Source organism: Aspergillus luchuensis, chromosome 5, assembly GCF_016861625.1.
Source record: "Aspergillus luchuensis IFO 4308 DNA, chromosome 5, nearly complete sequence".
Classification (NCBI taxonomy): domain Eukaryota; kingdom Fungi; phylum Ascomycota; class Eurotiomycetes; order Eurotiales; family Aspergillaceae; genus Aspergillus; species Aspergillus luchuensis.
The window spans coordinates 5735656-5756133 of record NC_054853.1 but is presented as its reverse complement, the minus strand read 5'-3'; the positions used below and the strand labels follow the sequence as shown (position 1 = coordinate 5756133).

General features: G+C 50.9%; 6 protein-coding genes across 6 annotated transcripts; all 6 read left to right on the top strand.

The window, feature by feature from the left end:
• Nucleotides 1–1867: 1867 nt before the first annotated feature.
• On the top strand, nt 1868–4331 carry skn7 (putative stress response transcription factor SrrA/Skn7; the record flags this gene model as incomplete). Its single annotated transcript, XM_041691868.1, has 7 exons — nt 1868–1924; nt 2018–2034; nt 2231–2303; nt 2385–2528; nt 2590–3492; nt 3545–3734; nt 3811–4331. 7 exons carry the CDS (start codon nt 1868–1870, stop codon nt 4329–4331), a joined length of 1905 nt encoding a protein of 634 aa, XP_041545310.1.
• A 683-nt stretch (nt 4332–5014) lies between these two features.
• AKAW2_51888A (uncharacterized protein) lies at nt 5015–5320 on the top strand (the record flags this gene model as incomplete). The annotated part of the gene is made up of 1 exon (XM_041691866.1): nt 5015–5320. One exon carries the CDS (start codon nt 5015–5017, stop codon nt 5318–5320), a length of 306 nt encoding a protein of 101 aa, XP_041545309.1.
• Nucleotides 5321–5847: 527 nt separating this feature from the next.
• AKAW2_51887A (translation initiation factor eIF2B catalytic subunit epsilon) lies at nt 5848–8251 on the top strand (the record flags this gene model as incomplete). The annotated part of the gene is made up of 5 exons (XM_041691865.1): nt 5848–5925; nt 6000–6056; nt 6140–6264; nt 6341–7515; nt 7581–8251. The coding sequence occupies 5 exons, from the start codon at nt 5848–5850 to the stop codon at nt 8249–8251; spliced, it is 2106 nt and encodes a 701-aa protein (XP_041545308.1).
• A 1602-nt stretch (nt 8252–9853) lies between these two features.
• On the top strand, nt 9854–11570 carry AKAW2_51886A (RING finger protein; the record flags this gene model as incomplete). Its single annotated transcript, XM_041691864.1, has 4 exons — nt 9854–9944; nt 10019–10547; nt 10600–11486; nt 11542–11570. The coding sequence occupies 4 exons, from the start codon at nt 9854–9856 to the stop codon at nt 11568–11570; spliced, it is 1536 nt and encodes a 511-aa protein (XP_041545307.1).
• Nucleotides 11571–14185: 2615 nt separating this feature from the next.
• On the top strand, nt 14186–15793 carry mrsA (putative mitochondrial carrier protein; the record flags this gene model as incomplete). Its single annotated transcript, XM_041691863.1, has 8 exons — nt 14186–14223; nt 14427–14496; nt 14571–14606; nt 14723–14855; nt 14927–15019; nt 15083–15139; nt 15208–15652; nt 15742–15793. 8 exons carry the CDS (start codon nt 14186–14188, stop codon nt 15791–15793), a joined length of 924 nt encoding a protein of 307 aa, XP_041545306.1.
• Nucleotides 15794–17268: 1475 nt separating this feature from the next.
• Nucleotides 17269–19811, top strand: AKAW2_51884A (putative AAA family ATPase; the record flags this gene model as incomplete). Its single annotated transcript, XM_041691862.1, has 2 exons — nt 17269–19522; nt 19591–19811. 2 exons carry the CDS (start codon nt 17269–17271, stop codon nt 19809–19811), a joined length of 2475 nt encoding a protein of 824 aa, XP_041545305.1.
• Nucleotides 19812–20478: the final 667 nt, after the last annotated feature.

The window sequence follows — 20478 nt, the reverse complement described above, 5'->3', positions numbered from 1 at the left end:
TACATACTGTATGTAAGTAATGATGCAGTTGATTTGATTCTCTGGAACCCCACCTCGTACAAACCCGCTGGCTACCGCGGGGTCCGAGAGGAATGAACGAAGGCAAAAATAACAAGGATGATGGGCTGAGAGATAAACATCAAAACGGTCATTGCTTCCGTCCACCCCTCCCTCCGTATACCACGACACGGCCGTTCGGGTTGTTGATCGCTGCGCAGAATTCAAGGCCCCTCCACCTGAGGCAGCCTATCTCCATAGCTTCCCCCCCATCCTTTTCGTGCATCATTCTGCATCCATCAGGCGCACTGACAGCAGTTTTTGGACCGGTAGTTCCGCCAGAAGAGATGGTGGATACTGATCACTCAGTCACACTTGCTTTGTTGCCTTCCTTACTTGGTGCCTTGTGCGTTTGTTTTTGGGTAATGGATATTGCCTTTCTGTATTTTTATTATTACTTAATTAGTTTTCTTCGTAGGCCAGAATTCTTCATTTACCCATTTATTTTGTTTTCCTTTTCTTCTCTCTCTCTACCGTTTCTTCTTCGCCTTATACTTTGTATGTATGCTGGGAAAGTTTAAAAGGAGGGGAGCATAATTCTTGGTGAACGATATTGAGTTGTCAGTCCCTATTAGTTAGTTAGACCCGGGGGCTCTAAGATTTAGTTCCCAGTGTTAGTGTTTCGTTGGCTTAGCATTAAGAATTCTACCCCTCTTATGGATCTCCTTGCGTTGAGGTCATCCCCCCAGAATTAGAGACAAGTGCTGCATGAAAAATAGCCTCAAGATACCCGTCAAACGGAGAATTTCAAATTGCCAGAATGCTTGGAGGACAAGTAGATACTAGAGAAATTGCACATCTCTCGAAAGTCAAGTAAGATTAACCGGAAGGGGTAAAGGGACGGAGAAGTGACAACCCAACGGGTGGGTTGGAGGTTGTGGCTAGTGACCACGTACTCGGGGGGGAAACCGGAAAACCCACTTGGGGCAATTGGAGATGCGTCGATAATAATCAATACCACTACTACCACTGCTACTTCATACATTTGACTACTGTAGATACTACAAGAAGAAACTTTGCTGGGCTGGGTGAACGTGAACCTGATTGCCAAATGAGAGTGAGCCATGGAAAGCAAATCACAGAACCACCTTTACCCACACGCCTGCCTTTTTCTTATCCACCCCCAACTCAGCCAGCAGCGCAGCAGCAGCAGCAGCAGCAGACAGACAGACAGACAGACTGACTGACAAGACAAGAGAGGGGGGAGAAGAAAAGCCCCTCGGTGTTTCTCTCTCTCTGCTACCTAACCTAACTACCGACCGTTGACTGATGACTTAGTATTTTATTTTGATTGAATGATATTTGATTTGATTAGTATTTTCTTTTTCTCTTTTTTTTTCCTCCCCTTCTTATTTCTTTTTCATCTTCCCCTCTTCAAGGAAAAAAAGGGCAACAAGACCAAGACTGAAAATAATAAATCCCAAAAAAAATATCAGGCTCCACCAAAAGGAGGGACTGGAACTAAACCCGAACGGCATTGACTAATTAATCCCCATTCCTCCTACTTCCTCACTAACACTAAGGCTCACCACCACCATCTCTCGACCACGACTACTACCTTACGCTCGTCTTTTTCTTTCTTTCCCTCCATTCCTCTTCTTTTCTTTCGTCCTCTTCTTTTTCCTGTCTGATCACTATTCTATTTCTCTCTCTCTCTCCAGTCTTCTTCTTTTCCCTTTTCCTTTGCCACCCGACATTTAATTTGACGACTGGCTGGTTTTTCTTCTTTCCCGTCCCTCCGCCCGTTTCTCGCCTTGCGACTTGTTGAGCCTGTTGCTTGTTCGATCGGTCGCGACCCATCTAGCCCACGATGGACGGTGGCCAGACCTCGACCAGCACCGCCCCCGCGGGCAACTCCAGCGATTTTGTAAGTGTCGCCCTCGATAGCGACCGTCGTGAACCTCATGATCGCTATAATTTTATATGCGATTATACTTCAGTTTGCTAACATGATGGTTAGGTACGAAAACTCTACAAGTGAGTTGTTCCCCTTTTACTACTTTTCCTCTGTACCTTGCCTGCGTTTCATCACTCCGGTTTCTCGTCCGCCGGGTTTTCCAACCTCAACCCCCCCCAGGCTTTCGCTGTCCGGTTGTCGCTGCGCCCTAGTAGAATCCAGCGATGTTCTGCAGTATCCCGACATTGATCATGCGTGCTAATCCTCATCGCAAAGGATGCTCGAAGACCCATCGTACGCGGAAATCGTGCGGTGGGGTGACGAAGGAGACAGTTTTGTGGTCTTGGAGGTATGGCGCTCTTCGCATCTCCCACCCTGTCTGCCTTTCCTGCGGTCGCAATCATCGAGGCTGACCTAGAAATCTATTCAGTGCGAAAAATTCACCAAGACCATCCTTCCGAAGCACTTTAAACACAGCAACTTTGCCAGTTTCGTGCGACAGCTGAACAAGTACGACTTCCACAAAGTGAGACAGAACAACGAGGAAAACGGACAGTCACCGTACGGACAGAATGTAAGCAACCTGCGCTTAGTGGCAGTCGGTGCGATAGGTTCTAATTGTACTTGCTCTTCAGGCCTGGGAGTTCAAACACCCTGAGTTCAGAGCGAACAGCAAAGAATCCCTCGATAACATCCGACGGAAGGCCCCGGCTCCGCGCAAACAGGCCCAGAGCACTGAAGACTCGGTCCCGACACAACAAATAGATTTGCTGAACCAGCAAATTGTGGCTCAACAACAACAGATTCATCAATTACACGAGCGACACACACGACTCAGCGTCGATCACCAGTTGATGATGCAGGAAGTTATGAGGGTGCAGAAGACCATCCTTAACCATGAAAATGTTATCCACCAGGTGATGACTTACCTGCTCTCCGTTGATGCCCGCCAGCGGCGCGACAGCAAAGCGGCTGCTGTGCCTTTCCAAGCCCAGGGTCAAGCCGGTTCGACCCTGAGCCCTTCACAGGGCGCATCCATGGACGACGAGCCCTCGTCACCCTTGCAGCATGCCTCGAAGCTCCTGAATGATATGAACGCAGAGATTCAATTCAATCTAGGGGGCCTAGAGTCCATGGGCGAGCCACCGAAAACTACCGCCGTGGTCCCTACACCTGCTCTGGAGACTGCTCCCCGGAATGGTGTCGCGCGGCCCTCTGCTGCTGACGCCAGTGCGAATACTGCTATGGTCTATTCCAAGATGAACGGAGAGATCGAGCCCGTCGTCTACCCGGTGGGCGCCACCAACGGAATCGATCCTATGTACAGTGAACATGTCAACAACGTCCCGTATCCCATGCCTCCCAAACAAGAGATCGACGAATCTCGACGGCAATTCCCCGACAACCGGAAAAAGAGCGCAAATGTCGATCCCGGTTGGGTGCGCAGCCCCCATATTCTGCTCGTGGAGGATGATGCGACATGCCGTCAAATTGGTGGCAAATTCCTATACTCCTTCTCGTGCCTGATTGATACCGCGGTATGTCACTTTTTTCAAAGACTCGGAAATCTCTCGACTGACATAGCTTCAGTTTGACGGCCTGGAAGCGGTGAACAAGATCCAGGATGGTTCTAAATATGATCTCATTCTCATGGACATTATCATGCCCAATTTGGGTGGTGTTTCTGCTTGCCACCTTATTCGCCAATTCGACAGGACCCCCATTATCGCCATGACATCTAACATTCGCAGTGACGATATCCAGCTCTACTTCCAGCATGGTATGTTCGCCACCCCCTGGGCTCCTTAGCACAGCCACTCTTGGGTCGCTATGTTAGTGACTAACAGCATTAATAGGAATGGATGACGTCCTTCCAAAGCCCTTCACAAGAAAGAGCCTTCTTGATATGCTTGAGAAACACTTGGTTCACCTAAAAACGATGCCGCCGGGCATAGAGGCTCCCCAATCGGCAGCAGCCGTTACGATGGCCGCGCAAAGCTCGGCCGCCCAGTCAGTCAAGGAGGACAGCTCTCCTGGGCAATCGCCAGCAACATCGATGACTGCTTGGCAATCACCGGGCCAATTTCCAGGCATGACTGCCGTGGCTCCTAACGTTCCGCAAGTCCAAGGCCAATATATACCCGCCGCCCCTGCTGCGGCTGCATATGCCGTAGATCAAAACGGAGTTCAGTATCCCGCACCCGCGGTGGCCCTTGCTACTACGGCGCCTGCGGCCGTCAGGCCGCAACCACCTCGACGACAGCTTTCGGAAATGTCGAGTGCCACCGAAAACCCCAATATGGCCAAACGGCCGCGCATGTACGCTCATCAAGCGCAGCCAATGGTTAACCCCATGCAAGCTGCGCGAACGGGCTAGATCGAGGGTTCTTCCATCTCTCCCCTCTTTTCTCGCCCTACACTAGATGAACAATGACCTTTTCCCAATTCCCTTTGACACCCGCCTTCCGCATCTCTCACCTCACTCCCGCTACGCCTCTCCACCTTACGATTTCCGTTGTTCTTCTCGTGATGAAGTCTTAGCCGTACGATACTGTTGTCTCAGGGAGTTGTACTGCTTCTGTGTTATTTTCCCGACGTTGCTCGATATATCCCGGTGTTGGAGGCGCGTGTTATTTACTTGCATAGGTTGCGAATCATTTTGCGGCAAACTGTTGCGTTGTTTTCGTTTCTACTGGCTGGATGGCCGATGCAGTCGAAAAAACTGGTACTCGGGGTATGGCATCCAGATACCTTGGTTTTGGCAGCAGGACCTTGGGCTGGCAGCATGTAGTGTCTATTGTACGCGTCATATGGACTTGTTATTCTTCTTGTTGGGGCGCTTTGTAACCAGTCTCCGTTGTTACGTGGAAGGTCAATTTGCTGTGGGTCAAATAGTTAGCTAAGCATATGATGCTCAACAGCAGGGTTGTTGGGTCAGGAGGTAGGAATCTATAGAGCCAAATTCAAAATCTATTATTAACTCCCATCATTTCCAACCACATAGATACTATTTAACGTTCAGCATGTCCAGGTCTAGTAACAGAGTGCAAAAAAGGGAATATGACGTTGCAGGCGCCCACCACTTTTTCCACACTAGCCCCGGAGGTCGAAATGGTGGCCATCCACCAGTTGAGCGGAGGGGAGAGCATCATCATCACCACCCTCGTCATCATACGACCCAGCGAACCGATCTGCCCACCCGATCCCTCCAAGCAGGCTGCACTTCCGATCTGGTGTTCATCAGCTTTATCCACGATAGATAAGGTTCTAGACCGTCGGTCCCTGAACAAGGGATATTCCTTCGAGTCCATGAGGGCCCAGGCCTTCGATGGTGTTCTGGACTCTGAAACCCCCGGCACTCGCTGAGTCACTGTGGCTGTACCCCTTCTTGCAGCAACGGTTATTTAGTCACGTGAACTATACATCACGTGCAATGTGACCAGGGGGAGAGCAGCCGAGGTGAGGTGGGGGGTGTTTGTGAGTAGGAGTAGGAGACAAACAAGACAAACGGGCCGCCAGGTGGGATGAAGAAGAAAGCGTGACTCTGACTACCTCCGCCCGACGGCGCCGGGCTTGGCGGAGATTTTGCGAGTTGAACGCGCCCTGGGCGAACTTATTCATTGTTGCTGTCGGATTGTGCCGATTGTTCTAGGTGACTTCTTGCACCTGCCATATTTTTCCCACAATACCCTGTTACTGCTATTTCCTATTTCTTGGACCTACGCCGTATCTGAGTCCTTTTGTGATTTGAGGTGGGGGAATTTCGAGAAATTACTCATCGGTCGATCTACATACCGTTCCTGATGTGAGTGCGCAATTGTGTGCCCTCAGCGCTCTTTGATGGAGGTGATGGACCTGGATTGTTCTGACTTGCTTACGCCTTTGGTGTATAGATGGGCCCGAAACAAAAAGGTGGTGCGGCGAAGAGGGGAAATGCCACGGAGGAGGTAGAGGAGACATTGCAGGCTGTTGTATGTTATTTTCATATCGCAGAGGGGAGGTTGATGGTTTGCGGTCCTGGACTAATGGCGTCGTGTGGCTTTAGGTGCTTGCAGATACTTTCGAGACGAGGTTCGAGCCGTTCACACTTGAGAAGCCTAGGGTATGTGTGGTTGTGCTGCTGCGTTGACTGTATGCATCGATGGTGGGGTATTCTGAAGGCTGACGCAGAGTGATTAATTTTAGTGTCTCTTGCCGCTTGCGAACACTCCCTTGATTGAATATACGCTCGAGTTCCTTGCCAATGCCGGTGTGGAGGATGTCTTCCTGTACGGCGGAGCGCACTCCGATCAGCTGGAGAAATACATCAAGTACGTGCGGGCTTATACAGGATATGCTGGAGATATGTTATTGTGGTTGCCGGGCTGACAAGGAGGATTTGCACAGTGCGTCCAAATGGAGAGCGCCGTCGTCGCCTTTCAAGCAGCTGACTTTCCTCAAGTCGACGTCGACGTCGGTTGGAGATGTCATGCGTGATCTTGATGGCAAGCATCTCATCACGGGCGACTTCATCGTTGTCAGCGGTGATGTTATCAGCAACCTGCCTATCGAAGGCGCGCTAACTAAGCACCGTGCTCGCCGTGAAGCGGACAAGAACGCCATCATGACCATGATCTTGAGAGAGGCTGGCCGGAACCACAGAACTAAGTCCTCGTCTGTGTCCCCAGTTTTCGTTATCGACCCCACTAAGGACCGTTGCCTACACTACGAGGAGATCGACCATCATTCCCCCGAGTCTTCTCGCCTGAACATCGACGCGGAACTCATTACGACACACCAGGAGATTGACCTGCGCCAGGATCTGATCGACTGTAACATCGATATCTGCACACCCGATGTGCTGAGTCTCTGGTCCGACAGTTTCGATTACCAGACGCCCCGCAAGCAGTTCTTGTACGGTGTGCTGAAGGACTACGAGTTGAACGGAAAGACAATCCACACACATATTGTTAAGGACCACTACGCTGCCCGGGTCCGGAATCTGAAGGCGTACGACGCTGTCAGCAAGGATGTCATTTCGCGGTGGGCATACCCTCTGTGCCCCGACACCAACCTGCTTCGCGGCCACAACTACGAGCTTCGGAAGGGAAGCCTGTACCAAGAGCAGGGTGTGACTCTGGCCCGCTCGTGCGTGATCGGTCGGCGCACGGTCATCGGCCAGGGCACCAGCATTGGAGACAAGACGACGGTCAAGAACACTGTTCTCGGACGCGACTGCAAGATCGGCAAGAACGTCACGCTGGATGGTGCTTATATCTGGGATGGCGCTGTCATCGGCGATGGAACGACTGTCAATCAAGCCATTGTTGCTGACCGGGCAGTGGTGGGCAAGAACTGCACCATTGAGCCGGGCTCTCTGATTTCATTTGGTGTCGAGATCGCCGATGGTGTCAAGGTTAGCGACGGAAGACGCATTACGACAGCCTACCGGGAGGAGGACGATGAGGTGCCGGCCAGTGAGCCCGAGGTTGTTGGGGAAGGCGGCAAGGGATATGAGTACGTTCCTTATGATGACGATGAGGACGAAGATGAGACGGCCAGCAATGCTTCGTCCGGCTTGAGTAAGTGCATTCTGCTGCTCCATTTTTTTTGTTGGAATCTGATTGGCTAACATTTACTTTCGCAGTTTACAATATGGCGAACCTGTCTCTCTCTACAGAGTCTATCTCAACGCTTTCCTCCGAGATCTCAGAATTCGGCCGGTCTCGTTCGGGTAGTTTCAGTACTACAATGTCCGACGACGAGGACCAGGACCACTTTGTCCACGATGCCGCGGCTAGTGTCTACGACAGCTTGCGGGATGGCGTCACATCCGACGTGGTACAACTGGAGCTGGTCAGTCTGCGTATGACGGCGAATGCTTCCGACCACCAGGTCCGACGAGCCGTGGTTTCGGCGTTCATGAAGCGCATCCAGCAATTGATGGACGGCGGCAAGGGAGCGAGCGAGGCCATCCGGGAGATCTTTGGCAAGTACAAGGAGATTGTGGAGCGGTCACTGTTCGATCGCGACAGCGACGAGAAGCCCGATCAAGTGGACTTGCTGGTCCTCCTGCAGCAGGATCTGGCGCACCGCAGCCGTGGTGACACGGTCATGCTGTTCACGGCCAAGGAGCTGTACGACCTGGAGATCGTGGAGGAAGAAGCTTATGAGCAGTGGTGGGCCGATGAGCGGTCGAGCAGCACGGAAGAAATGCGGCAAGTGCGCAGCCAGTCGCAGCAGTTTGTGGACTGGTTGGCCAATGCGGAAGAAGAGGAGAGCAGCGAGGAGGAAGAGAGTGATGAAGATGATGAGTAGATGATATAGACCATAGCCTAGAACACTAGCAGGATTGTCCAAAAAATTCAATGACAAGAAAAAAAAAGACCTTACTCCATTCACACTATTGCAGCATACCCATACCCAGCATGAATGGAGCTGCAGCTGATGAAGCGTTGAATTGTTGCTTGTGCTTTTTCAGTGCCTTTCTTTGGGTGCCTAATATCACAGGTATCAACCAGGCAGTCACGGGTATTGCCCAAAGAAGCAAGTTCGATTGCCAGGTGAATGAATCAGTGACGATGGAATTGTTTGTTGGCGATCGCCTGGTTCTTGCCTTGCTTCAGCCAGCACCATTCCAATAATAACTTCAAGATTTGTTCTGTTTGTTGCTTCTAGATACGACTTGGATCCTCCCAGGTGGATAGACGACAGTGCACACATCATCTTCACTATTGTTTATCATAGCACCCCTGCGATTGCTCACTAGTACTTGACTCGGTAGTCGGTCGGTTAGTTAAGTTACATGTCACATTGACTAAGAGGCGTGAGGGGAAGGGGGGAAGAAGAAGACCAGCTGGTGTCTTCCCAAGGTACTACCGTACTAGTCTATCTATCTATCTTTCTCTTCGATGTGCACGGCTCTATCTGCCTTTACCTGTTCCTCGAACTGTCCCCCCACAGTTTGGCTCTTTTGGTGGAGTTCATCCCCCTCTACTTAGAACTTGGGCCTCCTGTTGCAGTTTGACCCTGCCAAGTCCCTAACATTGGAGCCGCGATCGAGCATAATAAAGGGATACATCATTCCCTTTTTTTTTTTTCCTTTTTTTCTCTTCGCCAGGATAAATCCTCGAAATAGGGGATTCCAGTACTGAGAAGATATTTTCGGATCGGAATCCACCTTTTTATTTATTTATTTATTTCTTTTCTGATATTCCCCTTTTAATCACATTCACTGTTGCAGTTCTATCGAATCCAGAAACTGAAAAGAAAAAAACGGACCCCACACCAGAATCCCTCCCGTGACGTCCGCCCGGTTGTTAGTGACACAACCCGCCCCTCCCTTTTGCCCAAGCAGTTGATTGAACATCATTAAGCTCTCTCTCCACGCAACGATCGGCTGAGGGCTAGTGCTGCCCTGTTCCCCCTCGTTCCTACTACCACTACCCTGTTTTCTTCTTCCTTATTGTCATCAGGGTATTTCCGTATTTCCCCCTTTTTTCATATCATCAAAAGTTCCTGCTATTTCCGGTAGGCTGCGGGCTGTGTGTTGTCTCGAGAAAAAGAGGTCTCGACATCCCATCTCGAGGCCTACCTTTTTTTCGCGTCAGCACATAATACCGGCTTGCCACGGGCAGAAACGCTTTCACCACGCCTCCCCTCACGAGAAAGAGGAAGGCGGCCGCGGCGACGCTTGTAGATAACGAACCCAAAACAGCCGCCACCAAGGCTTCCGTCGCCCTTTCGCCTGCCGCCACCGCAACCTCCTCTTCGGCCCAATCCTCCCGCAAAAAGCAGAAGCCCGCGGTTCAGGACCCTGACTCCGATTATACCCTAGCGACTCCTGGTAGCTTTTCGGTTCCTGTGCGATCGAAGGAGGAGAAGGAGGAGGAGGATATCGATACTCCGGCGTCTACCAGCATGGAGTCGGATGAGGACTTCATGAGTGTCGGGTCCAGCCCGGATGATTTCCTGGATACCCAAGGAAGTGATGTCGAGAGTCTTGGGGAAGGTTAGTGATCGGGTTGACTACATACTCTTGGTTATATGGTCATGCTGACGATGTCCTTCTTGCTTACTGTACAGACTTCGGTGACGATTTCGACGGCGGATTCTCTAAAGATAAGGATATCATCGCGACGAAACGAAAGCCTTATGAGGTTGAGTTTACTGTTCTGAGCCCGGAGGACATCGATCGAGAACAGAACTTGCAGATTAACGAGGTCTCCTCGATCCTTGGATTGCCCCCAGAGTCGTCGGCTATTCTGCTGCGATATGGACGATGGAACCGGGAGAAGTTGATCGAGTCATACATGGATCATCCCGAGAAGACGCTGGAGGAGGCAGGCCTCGGCACCAACTTTGATGGAACGCCAAAGACTGAAGTGATACCAGGGTTCGTGTGCGACATCTGCTGCGAGGACGGGGACGACCTTGAGACATATGCCATGCGTTGCGGGCACCGCTTCTGTGTGGATTGCTATCGTCATTATCTGAGACAGAAGATCCGGGAGGAGGGTGAAGCAGCGAGGATAGAATGCCCGAGTGATAGCTGCAATATGATTGTGGACTCGAAGTCATTAGGTCTTCTGGTGACAAACGATCTGAAGGAGAGGTGAGAATTGCAGCATGCCCTTTACTTGCCCTGTTACTAACGCTTTTCCCAGATACCACGCGCTTCTCACACGAACATACGTCGATGATAAAGACAACCTCAAATGGTGCCCGGCGCCCAATTGTGAATACGCGGTTGACTGCCCCATAAAGCAGCGTGATCTTCGTCGTGTCGTACCCACTGTACAGTGCGACTGTAGGCACTATTTCTGCTTTGGGTGCACACTAAATGACCACCAGCCAGCACCCTGCACGCTGGTGAAAATGTGGCTCAAGAAGTGCGAAGATGATTCCGAGACGGCGAACTGGATCTCTGCCAATACCAAGGAGTGTCCCCGATGCCACTCAACGATCGAAAAGAATGGTGGATGCAACCACATGACGTGTCGCAAGTGCAAGCACGAATTCTGCTGGATGTGCATGGGACTGTGGTCTGAACACGGCACTAGCTGGTATAACTGCAACCGCTACGAGGAGAAATCTGGATCAGATGCCCGAAGTGCGCAGGCGCGATCCCGGGCGTCGCTGGAGCGATATCTCCACTACTATAACCGCTATGCCAACCATGAACAGTCCGCCAAGCTGGACAAAGATTTGTATCTTAAGACGGAGAAGAAGATGACGAGCCTGCAGTCGCAGTCTGGACTCTCATGGATCGAGGTGCAGTTCCTCGATACCGCATCGCAGGCACTACAGCAATGTCGCCAGACGCTGAAGTGGACATATGCCTTTGCCTACTACCTCGCCCGCAACAATTTGACGGAGATCTTCGAGGATAACCAGAAGGATCTGGAAATGGCGGTGGAAAGCCTGAGTGAGATGTTCGAAAAGCCCGTACCGGAGCTGGCGAACTTGAAGGTCGACATCTTGGACAAGACGGCGTACTGTAACAAGCGCCGGGTAATCCTCCTCAGCGATACTGCAGAGAACTTGAAAAACGGTATGTCCCTTGTGATTTCACGAGACGTTTCTGTATACTGACATGTAATTTCCAGGGGAATGGTCCTTCAACGTGGAATGGTAGACTACAGTATATAGAATGATCGAACTTACATCCTGTTGAGGCGCCACCCTCCCCCACTACTTCCTCAGCCGGTGGACGAGCTTCACGACGTGCATGACGACAGCGCATATGGTTTCTATCTATCTAAACAACTCTCTCTCACTCTCACTCCGGCGTCCCTGATGTTTTCCTGGATGGTTCGTTATTCGTATGTATCAACTACTTCTGGGCGATTTCTGTGCTGTACTTGTCATATATTTCTTCTTCCACATTTTTCTTCGAAACATATTAGTCATGGGACTAGTACTATCCGAGTTTGACATTTCCATATTCAACGCCTCGAAGAGGGAGGGATGTATCTGAGAGGCATGCACATGACGTGAACAGACTGAGCCGGGTGGGTAGGTGTCTAAAATTGACAAATTGTGTGGGAGATTGTATGAAGAAAGAATGTCCGAGTAGGTAGATGCCCTTATACGGAGGATTATAGTTAACAGCTACTACAACTGACAAGGTATCTATGCTTATGCACCAGCTAGTCTGACTAGCCATAGAATGGAAACCTCAGTACTGGCGGAGAAAATGACAAAAAAAAAGTGAAAATTGTACACAGAATCAACCTCCTACATTGATTGATCCCACGTAGCAAGTCAGTCAGTCAGCGATGATCCACTAGATACTAGTTTACTAGCCAGTTACCTTAACTTATCTAGTAAGTAAGTAGTAGTAGTGCCAAACGCCAAATGCCAAATGCCAAATGCCAAATCCCCAACAACCAACGGCGCCAACTAGATACTACTACTGTACTCAGTCTCAAACCTTTTAAGCCCTGCTTTGCATTACAGTACCCCCGAGCCTGGCACATATACTTTTCCTATTTGAAAAGTAAAATAATGAAAAAGTAAAATAATGAAAAAGAGAGGAATGGATATCCATAAAAGGAACTTAACCCCGAGGCAGCACCCAAAAACATCACCCGTGGCAAAAAAATAATAAAGGAAAATTTTATTCTAGAATATATCCAAAAGAAGTTGGAAAGTGTTAATCAATCAGATAAGCCAAACCCGCTCGCTGGCTGGCCCACCCCAAGAGGAAAGGAAGGAAGGGAAAAAATAAAAAATAAAAAATAAAAGAGATCATCTGCACAGGCTGGCATGCGGCGCCGCGGTGTGCCGTGCCGAAGTTTTTTGACTGACTGATTGATTGAGGGATTGATTCCTCCGTGCTTCGGCGGTTTTGCTTTAGTTACTAAGTTACTACGTACTTACTTTCTTTAGTGTTTCCATGATCCCCCATCTAATTAGTTATGGAGTAATACATAGTCTGTTCGCTTCGTGCCGAGGAAAGGTTTTCTCCCAGGTATTTAGATTAAGTAATGGGAATGAAGTGTAATGATTATTTTATTGGAACTTTTTTATGCTGGAAGGATGGATGCCTGGCATCGGGGCGAAAAAGTATTCATTATTCATTATTCAAGAGTACTTCGGAGTAGTCGGTTGAATTATGGAGATGGGGCTCCGTCATCGGATCTGTCGTAGTTAGTTTTGCCTAGGTTACTTTGGAGGTTCGTTAGTAAGGTAGGTTGTCTAAGGCAGTCTAGGTCGGGGATGCTGATTCAGCATGTAGATAGTCAGTCTCTGTGTGTGTGTGTGTGTGTGTGCAATGCAGGTGGGAAAAAAAGAAAAGATGGAAAATTTTGGGTAGTTCCGAGGAACATGTTTAGTACACGTTTAGTAGGTAAGTTCCATAGTAATGATGTTTAGTTATCATGCGGAGAATAGGCATAGTGTGTGGAAATTAGAATAAAGATAAATTGGGGAGAAGCGGGCTAGAAAACACAAGGAATCAGGATGGAAGGAAGGGAAGGGAGGCAAGGCTGGATTTTTATCAATCTCTCCAAAAAATTATATTTACCGAAGGGACGCGAACTGGTGAAAGTTCCTCCCTCAATCTATTTACCCTATGACTATCTTACCTACTATCTAACTATCTACTACTTACTTGGGAGTAGTTTAGTTGTGAGAAAGCTGAACTAAGTTAACTAACAAATAAATTACTGCTGCTCCGGGCGGGACTGCCGTGCATACTGACTGATACATCCTCAATACCACTTCAACAGCTGCATCCACGCGGGGATTCGGCCCGGTGAAACAGGTTGAAACCACCTCCGAACAGTATTAATGACCCGGGACTTGCTTTGCTCCTTTAGTTCACCTTCAGCAGCAAGAAATTCCCGACTGTCCAGAAAGATTATTATTTCCTATCTTTCGCCAGTCCGTCCTCTGCTCTCCTCCTCTCACCTCTTCTCCTCTGCTCCCCTCCCTCTGAGGCATTGAATAACTTCTCCCTCCCCGTCTTGCAATCGGGCTGATCCTACCTTTCTCCTCTCCTCGCCTCCTCTCCGTCTCGCTCCCTCCCCTTCCGCCCGATATTCTTCCTCTCGGAGTCCGGCTTCCTCTCCGCTCCGCAAGTCCGTTTTTCTGCGTCGGCATTTCCATCCTCGACCAAGTTACCTCCACACTCCCAGCTCGACCATCCCCTCCCGAGCTGTCTGATATTCGATTCTTCTTTTGAAGAATATAACATCGCCTCTTTCTCTAGCGACAGCAGCTGTGATACCAAACCAATCAAGCTCCATGGCGTCTCCCGAGCAGATTCCCGGGCAGGAATACGAGTATGTCGACCGTGTTATTTTCTCCTTCGTATTCGTGGCGATTTCGCTTGTTCGCGCAAGGCTATCTGCAGGGACTATCTCGTCAGCGGATATTTCCTGCGATTGACTGCGCTGTCCGATTTATTGCATTTTCCGGAGTGTTATTTGGCAACGATCTGCTTTCGGTGTTGGAATCCGCAGCTAACGAACCAATCTGATAATAGCTATGAAGCCCTCCCCTCGAACTACGGCTTAGGCCGGAATATGCTGGCTGGCGCTTTTGCAGGAATAGCAGTATGTGGAAAACACCGTGGTGAATTGGTGACTGGGTTCCGGTGGTTGTGCTAATGGGTGCTTGGTTGTTCTAGGAACACTCTGTTATGTATCCGGTCGACTTGCTGAAGGTACGTTGATGATTGTAGGGGAGGTTTGAGATGGGTTGGAGGTGCTGGAGATTGATCGCTTCATCTCTTATGTTGAGCTTTGCGGGTGCGGTTGGCTAATGGTGGGGTTCGTACAGACACGCATGCAAATCCTGCATCCCTCGAACGGCGGGCTCTACACAGGCTTGACCAATGCGGTTTCGACCATCTACCGGATTGAAGGCTGGAGGACGCTATGGAAGGGCGTCTCGAGTGTTATCGTTGGTGCTGGTGAGTGCGACACTTTCGGGCGCGCCGTTGTGGGTGCTTTCGCGGCGGAGGTTGACTGGGTGAATTTCTAGGTCCGGCTCATGCCGTTTACTTTGGTACATACGAGGTTGTTAAGGAGATGGCCGGTGGCAACGTGGACGATGGGCACCACCCGGTAGCAGCTGGTAGGTTTTTGGTGTTTTGCATGGAGGTGCGATGATTTTGGTGCAATTGCTGACGATGCCAAGCGCTGAGCGGTGCGTCCGCAACCATTGCTAGCGACGCCTTGATGAACCCCTTCGATGGTGAGTACTGCGCCATTTGCGCTCCATCCTTCTTAGTCTGTTTTTGGGGTGTTGGCTAACTGAAGCAGTCATCAAGCAACGCATGCAGGTCCATGGCTCGGTACACAAGAGTATCCTTCAATGCGCCCGCTCCGTCTACAAGGCGGAGGGTCTCCAGGCGTTCTACGTATCCTATCCCACTACGCTTTGCATGACGGTGCCTTTCACCGCCACTCAGTTTGTCGCCTACGAGTCCATCTCCAAGGTCATGAACCCGTCGCAGGATTACGACCCGTTCACGCACTGCATGGCGGGAGGTCTGGCGGGTGCATTCGCCGCCGGTATCACCACCCCGCTTGACGTTGTAAAGACGCTGCTGCAGACCCGAGGGCTGGCCCAGAACGAGGAGATCCGGTCGGCCAAGGGTCTGTTCAACGCTGCGGCCATTATCAAGCGGCAATTTGGCTGGAAGGGATTCCTGCGTGGCGCTCGCCCCCGCATTATTTCTACCATGCCCAGCACTGCCATTTGCTGGTGAGTTTCCTTGCAACTTCCGACGGACCCATTGCAGAATTACCCCCGACACTTGCGCATTGAGAACGGTTGCTGACGCGATCCTACAGGACCTCGTATGAGATGGCCAAGGCCTACTTCAAGGGCCAGGTGGACAGCTAGATGCAAGCACGGCTTTAGCTAACGACCCGATCGCATGAATCCGACACAATCCAGCTCAGCGACCCTTTTTGACCTCTGGTTCCGACCTGACTCGTCCGCGGACCCAAGAAAAAAAAGACCCATTCCCCAAGAAACCATTAGTCACATGAAAAGGAAGAAAGCCCGACCAAAAGCAAAACAGAAAAAAGAAAAGAAATGAAACGAAAGAAAAAAGATAGCCTTGTTGAACAAGCAGTCAAAAACAGAACAAAACAAAATCTTCGTCCTTTGCAAGCATCACGTGCGCAAAACGGACCCGATCGAGCGCTGCAGGCTGAAATGAGCTCAACTGATCTACGGGCGGGTTGAAGCTTTCTGCAGCTACCATCCCCTTCTCCTTGACCTCCTCTTCCTTTCTCCCTTCCTCTTCTTTTCCCGTCTGCTCTTGTTCTCGTTCATCGGGGGGAATTGCGCCAACTGCCGAGGCTCTTGGACTTACTTAATTAACGCAAGCCCGGGCGATCACGAAATAGAGAACGGACCAGGAAAGGAGGAGGGATCCTTGACCGACTCCGAATGGGGAACCTTAACCTTCTGACGTGTATTTATCTGTTATGAACGGGGTGCTGATGGCTGGGCTTGATGGACGATGAATTCAGGCCTCCCGGGTTGTTGGTGAGTGCTGCTTGTTCGTTATTATTGTTTTGAGTGCTTGGATCTGGGCCCTGAGCAAAAAGAAGGGCCCGGCGTATGTTTCAATTCGTGCTTCAATCGCGTTACTACTGGCGTTGGCATGCAGGGGAACATCTGGACGAGTTTCCTATATGTTTTTCACTTCTTCTGGTTGATCCTCGAGTTGCATTTTTATAAGTAGTTCTGGTTGGACGTCTTTCTTTTTTTTGTGCCCCCAATTTTTTAATGTTCGGATACAACTTTGCGCATCTGTCGGGTTGGATGCGGATGTTTCTGTATGTACGCTATAGAGGACCGGGATGACCATACTATCTATCTATCTACACCTGTCCATGGCTCTTTTTTGTGCATGAATCAGCTTCCGAGACACGGTGAGACATGATTTTGAAATTGAATGGAATAAATGAAGTTGTAGGGACTCTGGGGGGTCTCGAGGGGCGATTCCCAAGCAAAACCGCATGGCCGCCAAAGCCGGTAACCAACGACGTCACGTAGAAAACTGGGGAGGGCAAAACCGCCGCCGGATTCTGTCGTTCTGCTGCTGCTTCTCTTTCCTTGCTTCTTTCTGGCACTTTTCTTTTCCTCGTTACTTATTACTTCTTACTTCTTAACGTTCCCTCCCATGCTTGAGAGTGTTTCTATCCTCCTGTCATTCAATTGATCGCATACTCTCGTTCCTCCCACCCCCTCTCCCTCCTCTTCCTCTTCTCCTCTTCTTCTCCCCCTCATCTTCATTCTCATCCTTATCCTCTCATCTTGCGGGCGGGTCCTGCACATTCCGCCTTTTCCCCAGCGCTGGATGCATGATGCGCCCCAAGCCGGCGTCTTCGCTCCAGAAGACCTACGATGACTGCTACCTGATGTGCTCCACTGCCGTCTACTTTGAAGGCCAGGTTCGTGACAACTCAATGCTACCTTCCACTGCTTCCCCCCCATTCCTCCTTTGCCTTCTCACAGACCCCCTCCTCCCTTCCACACCAAATACTTACCTGCCCCGATCGGCAAAAAAACAGCAAAATGAAGAGGAAGCCTTGAGATCTTGGCGCTCCGCCCTGGAAACGATCTACTATCACAACGCTTATCGTGTCCCCTCCAAATACACTCCCAAAAACGAGACCGAACGTGCCCTTCAAGAGTCCATTCGCCAGCTCGAGCTTCAATGCCGCGAGCGGGTCGATCTCCTGCAGGCCCTCCGCGAAAGCAGAAAGGATTCCACCGGTCGATCGCCTCCTCGAACCACACCGGGCTGGATTGGTGACGGCACCGTCCCCGCGGTCGGATATACCGATCTCTCCAAACCCCCCACTATCCCCGGTCGCCCGCCCCCGTCCACCACCGTCAGCTCCGACTCCATCAGGAGCGATCTTCAACCCAGCGCCGCGGCTTCGTCCCGGCCCATCCCCATCCCCGCTCAGCGCACCCAGTCGCATTCCTCGGGCAAAACGGACTCCCGCACCCCCAGTCCCGAGCGCCGGAAGATCATGCCGTTCACCCTGCGTACTAGTGATTTCAAGAAATTGGGCAAGAAGAAAGACCCCTCCCGACGGAGAGAGCTGCGGCCGGCCGCAGCTTCTCAGGCCGCCGGGCTGGCCTGGGGGAGTATCTACAACACTCCCTCTTCGCCCGACAAGACCGCCAGCGATGCTGCTCTCGCCTCCTCCCGCCAGAGCGCCTCCAATGACCCCAGCTTTCGAAGGGAGCCGGCACCCCTTCGCGCCCATTCTGGAGATGGACATGTCCCGCGGAAAGCATCCATTCCACCAACAGACGACCCAGATAGCCGTCGCACCGGACGAAAGCCCCGCGTGTCGGACCAGCCTGTCCGGCGGTCGCCTGCGAAGAAGTCGGCATCGAGCACTCCTTCGACGACACCGACAGTCTCCGCGTCTTGCACCCCCACTGCGGAGAGTCAGTTGCGGTCGTCTGCTCGTTCGCAGTCCGCCTCCGCAGGACCTGATGCGAAAGACGCCGTTCGTTCGCAGCCTCCGCCGAAGCCATCTGTTAAGCCCAAGCCGGTAGCATTGAGGTCGGCCAATCCAACTTCATCTTCCCCCCGACGCTCTGTTGAGCCCACGGAGCGCTTAAGCCGGCCACCGACCAAGTCAACATCGCGTCCCCGCCTCGCCCCCACATCATCTACAGAGGATGCATTGGTTCCAGGTTTAGATCGTATGGCGTTATCGGGCAATAGTCCGGTCCGACCAACACCACAGCTCAAGCGGACCATAACGCCACCGTCGAGTGACCCAGAATCGCTCGGCCCCAAGTCTACCGAGCCAGACGAGGAAGATGCAGAGGTAGATGAGGACGATATGTATCTGGATATATTGAACAGGCTTCCCAAGGGGGTAGACGTCACTGCTGCTCGACAGATTTTGAACGATATAGTAGTCCGCGGCGATGAAGTTCATTGGGACGATATAGCAGGTCTAGATGGCGCGAAAAAGGCGCTTAAAGAAGCCGTGGTCTACCCATTCCTCCGGCCTGATCTCTTCTCCGGTCTACGTGAGCCTGCCCGCGGCATGCTTCTATTTGGGCCTCCAGGCACAGGCAAGACGATGCTGGCGCGCGCAGTCGCTACGGAATCCAAGTCGACTTTCTTCTCCGTCTCCGCATCGACACTGACTTCCAAATGGCATGGTGAGAGCGAGAAGCTCGTACGTGCTCTATTCGGACTCGCCAAGGCCCTCGCGCCATCCATCATCTTCGTCGACGAGATCGACTCGTTGCTCTCCGCCCGGTCATCAGGAACCGAGAACGAAGCCTCCCGGCGATCGAAGACGGAATTTCTCATCCAATGGTCTGACCTGCAGCGTGCAGCCGCCGGTCGCGAGCAAAAGGACAAGAAAATCGGCGACGCCAGCCGCGTGCTCGTCCTCGCGGCCACAAACATGCCCTGGGATATTGACGAAGCTGCGCGTCGTCGATTCGTGCGTCGACAATACATACCTCTCCCGGAGCACGATGTTCGCGAGCAACAGTTACGGAAATTACTCAGTCACCAGGTCCATGAACTTTCCGACGAGGATATCGAAGTTTTGGTTCAAGTCACTGAAGGTAGGCAACATCTGCAGCTCTCCCTACATGTATACAATGGATACAGAGACTAACAGCTATATGAACAGGCTTCTCAGGCTCCGACATGACCGCTCTCGCCAAAGACGCAGCCATGGGTCCTCTCCGTAACCTAGGCGAAGCGCTCCTGCACACCCCTATGGACCAGATCCGGCCAATACGGTTTCAGGACTTCCAGGCGAGCTTACTTTCTATTCGTCCTAGTGTGAGCAGGGAAGGGTTACAAGAATACGAAGAATGGGCTAGACAGTTTGGAGAGCGGGGAGGATAATCTTCTGGCTGTTCTAGCCTTTTATGTCACGGCTTTATTTTGCTCGTCATTTGTCTGGCGTAACCGGCTGCAATTGGATACATGGTGTGCCAGGACAGGGGTAGGTTTATGTCTCATGTTGGATAACGATACGGTATGGTACGGGTATGATATGATCTTTTTTTTCTTGGTTCGGACGGTGTGTTTGTTTTTCTTCTCTTGGGAATGAATGCATTGCTTATGGGTATGGGGTAGGTTAGGTTAGGTTATGTCATTGGTAAGGGGCGCGTGTGTGTATGTTTGCGTGTGTGGGATATGTCAGCGTTTCATCTGGATCAGAAATCAAATTCAAGAATCAAAATTTTTCAAGCTCGATGCAATGCATTGCAACCAATCGGTAGCCTACGGATTGTAACTGAAGTAATGTTTCATCATCATCTTTTCCCCTCTTCTCATCTAGATGAACCAAGTATCAAAGAGGAGAGAGAGGAAGGATTTGGGGGGGGGGGGATGATGTAGATAGTGTAACACAGGGATGTAACATCACCTACTAATCTGCTGCTAACTTAAGTAGAGAGAGAGAGTATACATCACCACTCAATTCATATGAACTGTTATGTATAATATTACGTGCCAATTGAACAGAAAGAAACTTATGAATATAACCAATGCTTCATACTTATTATTG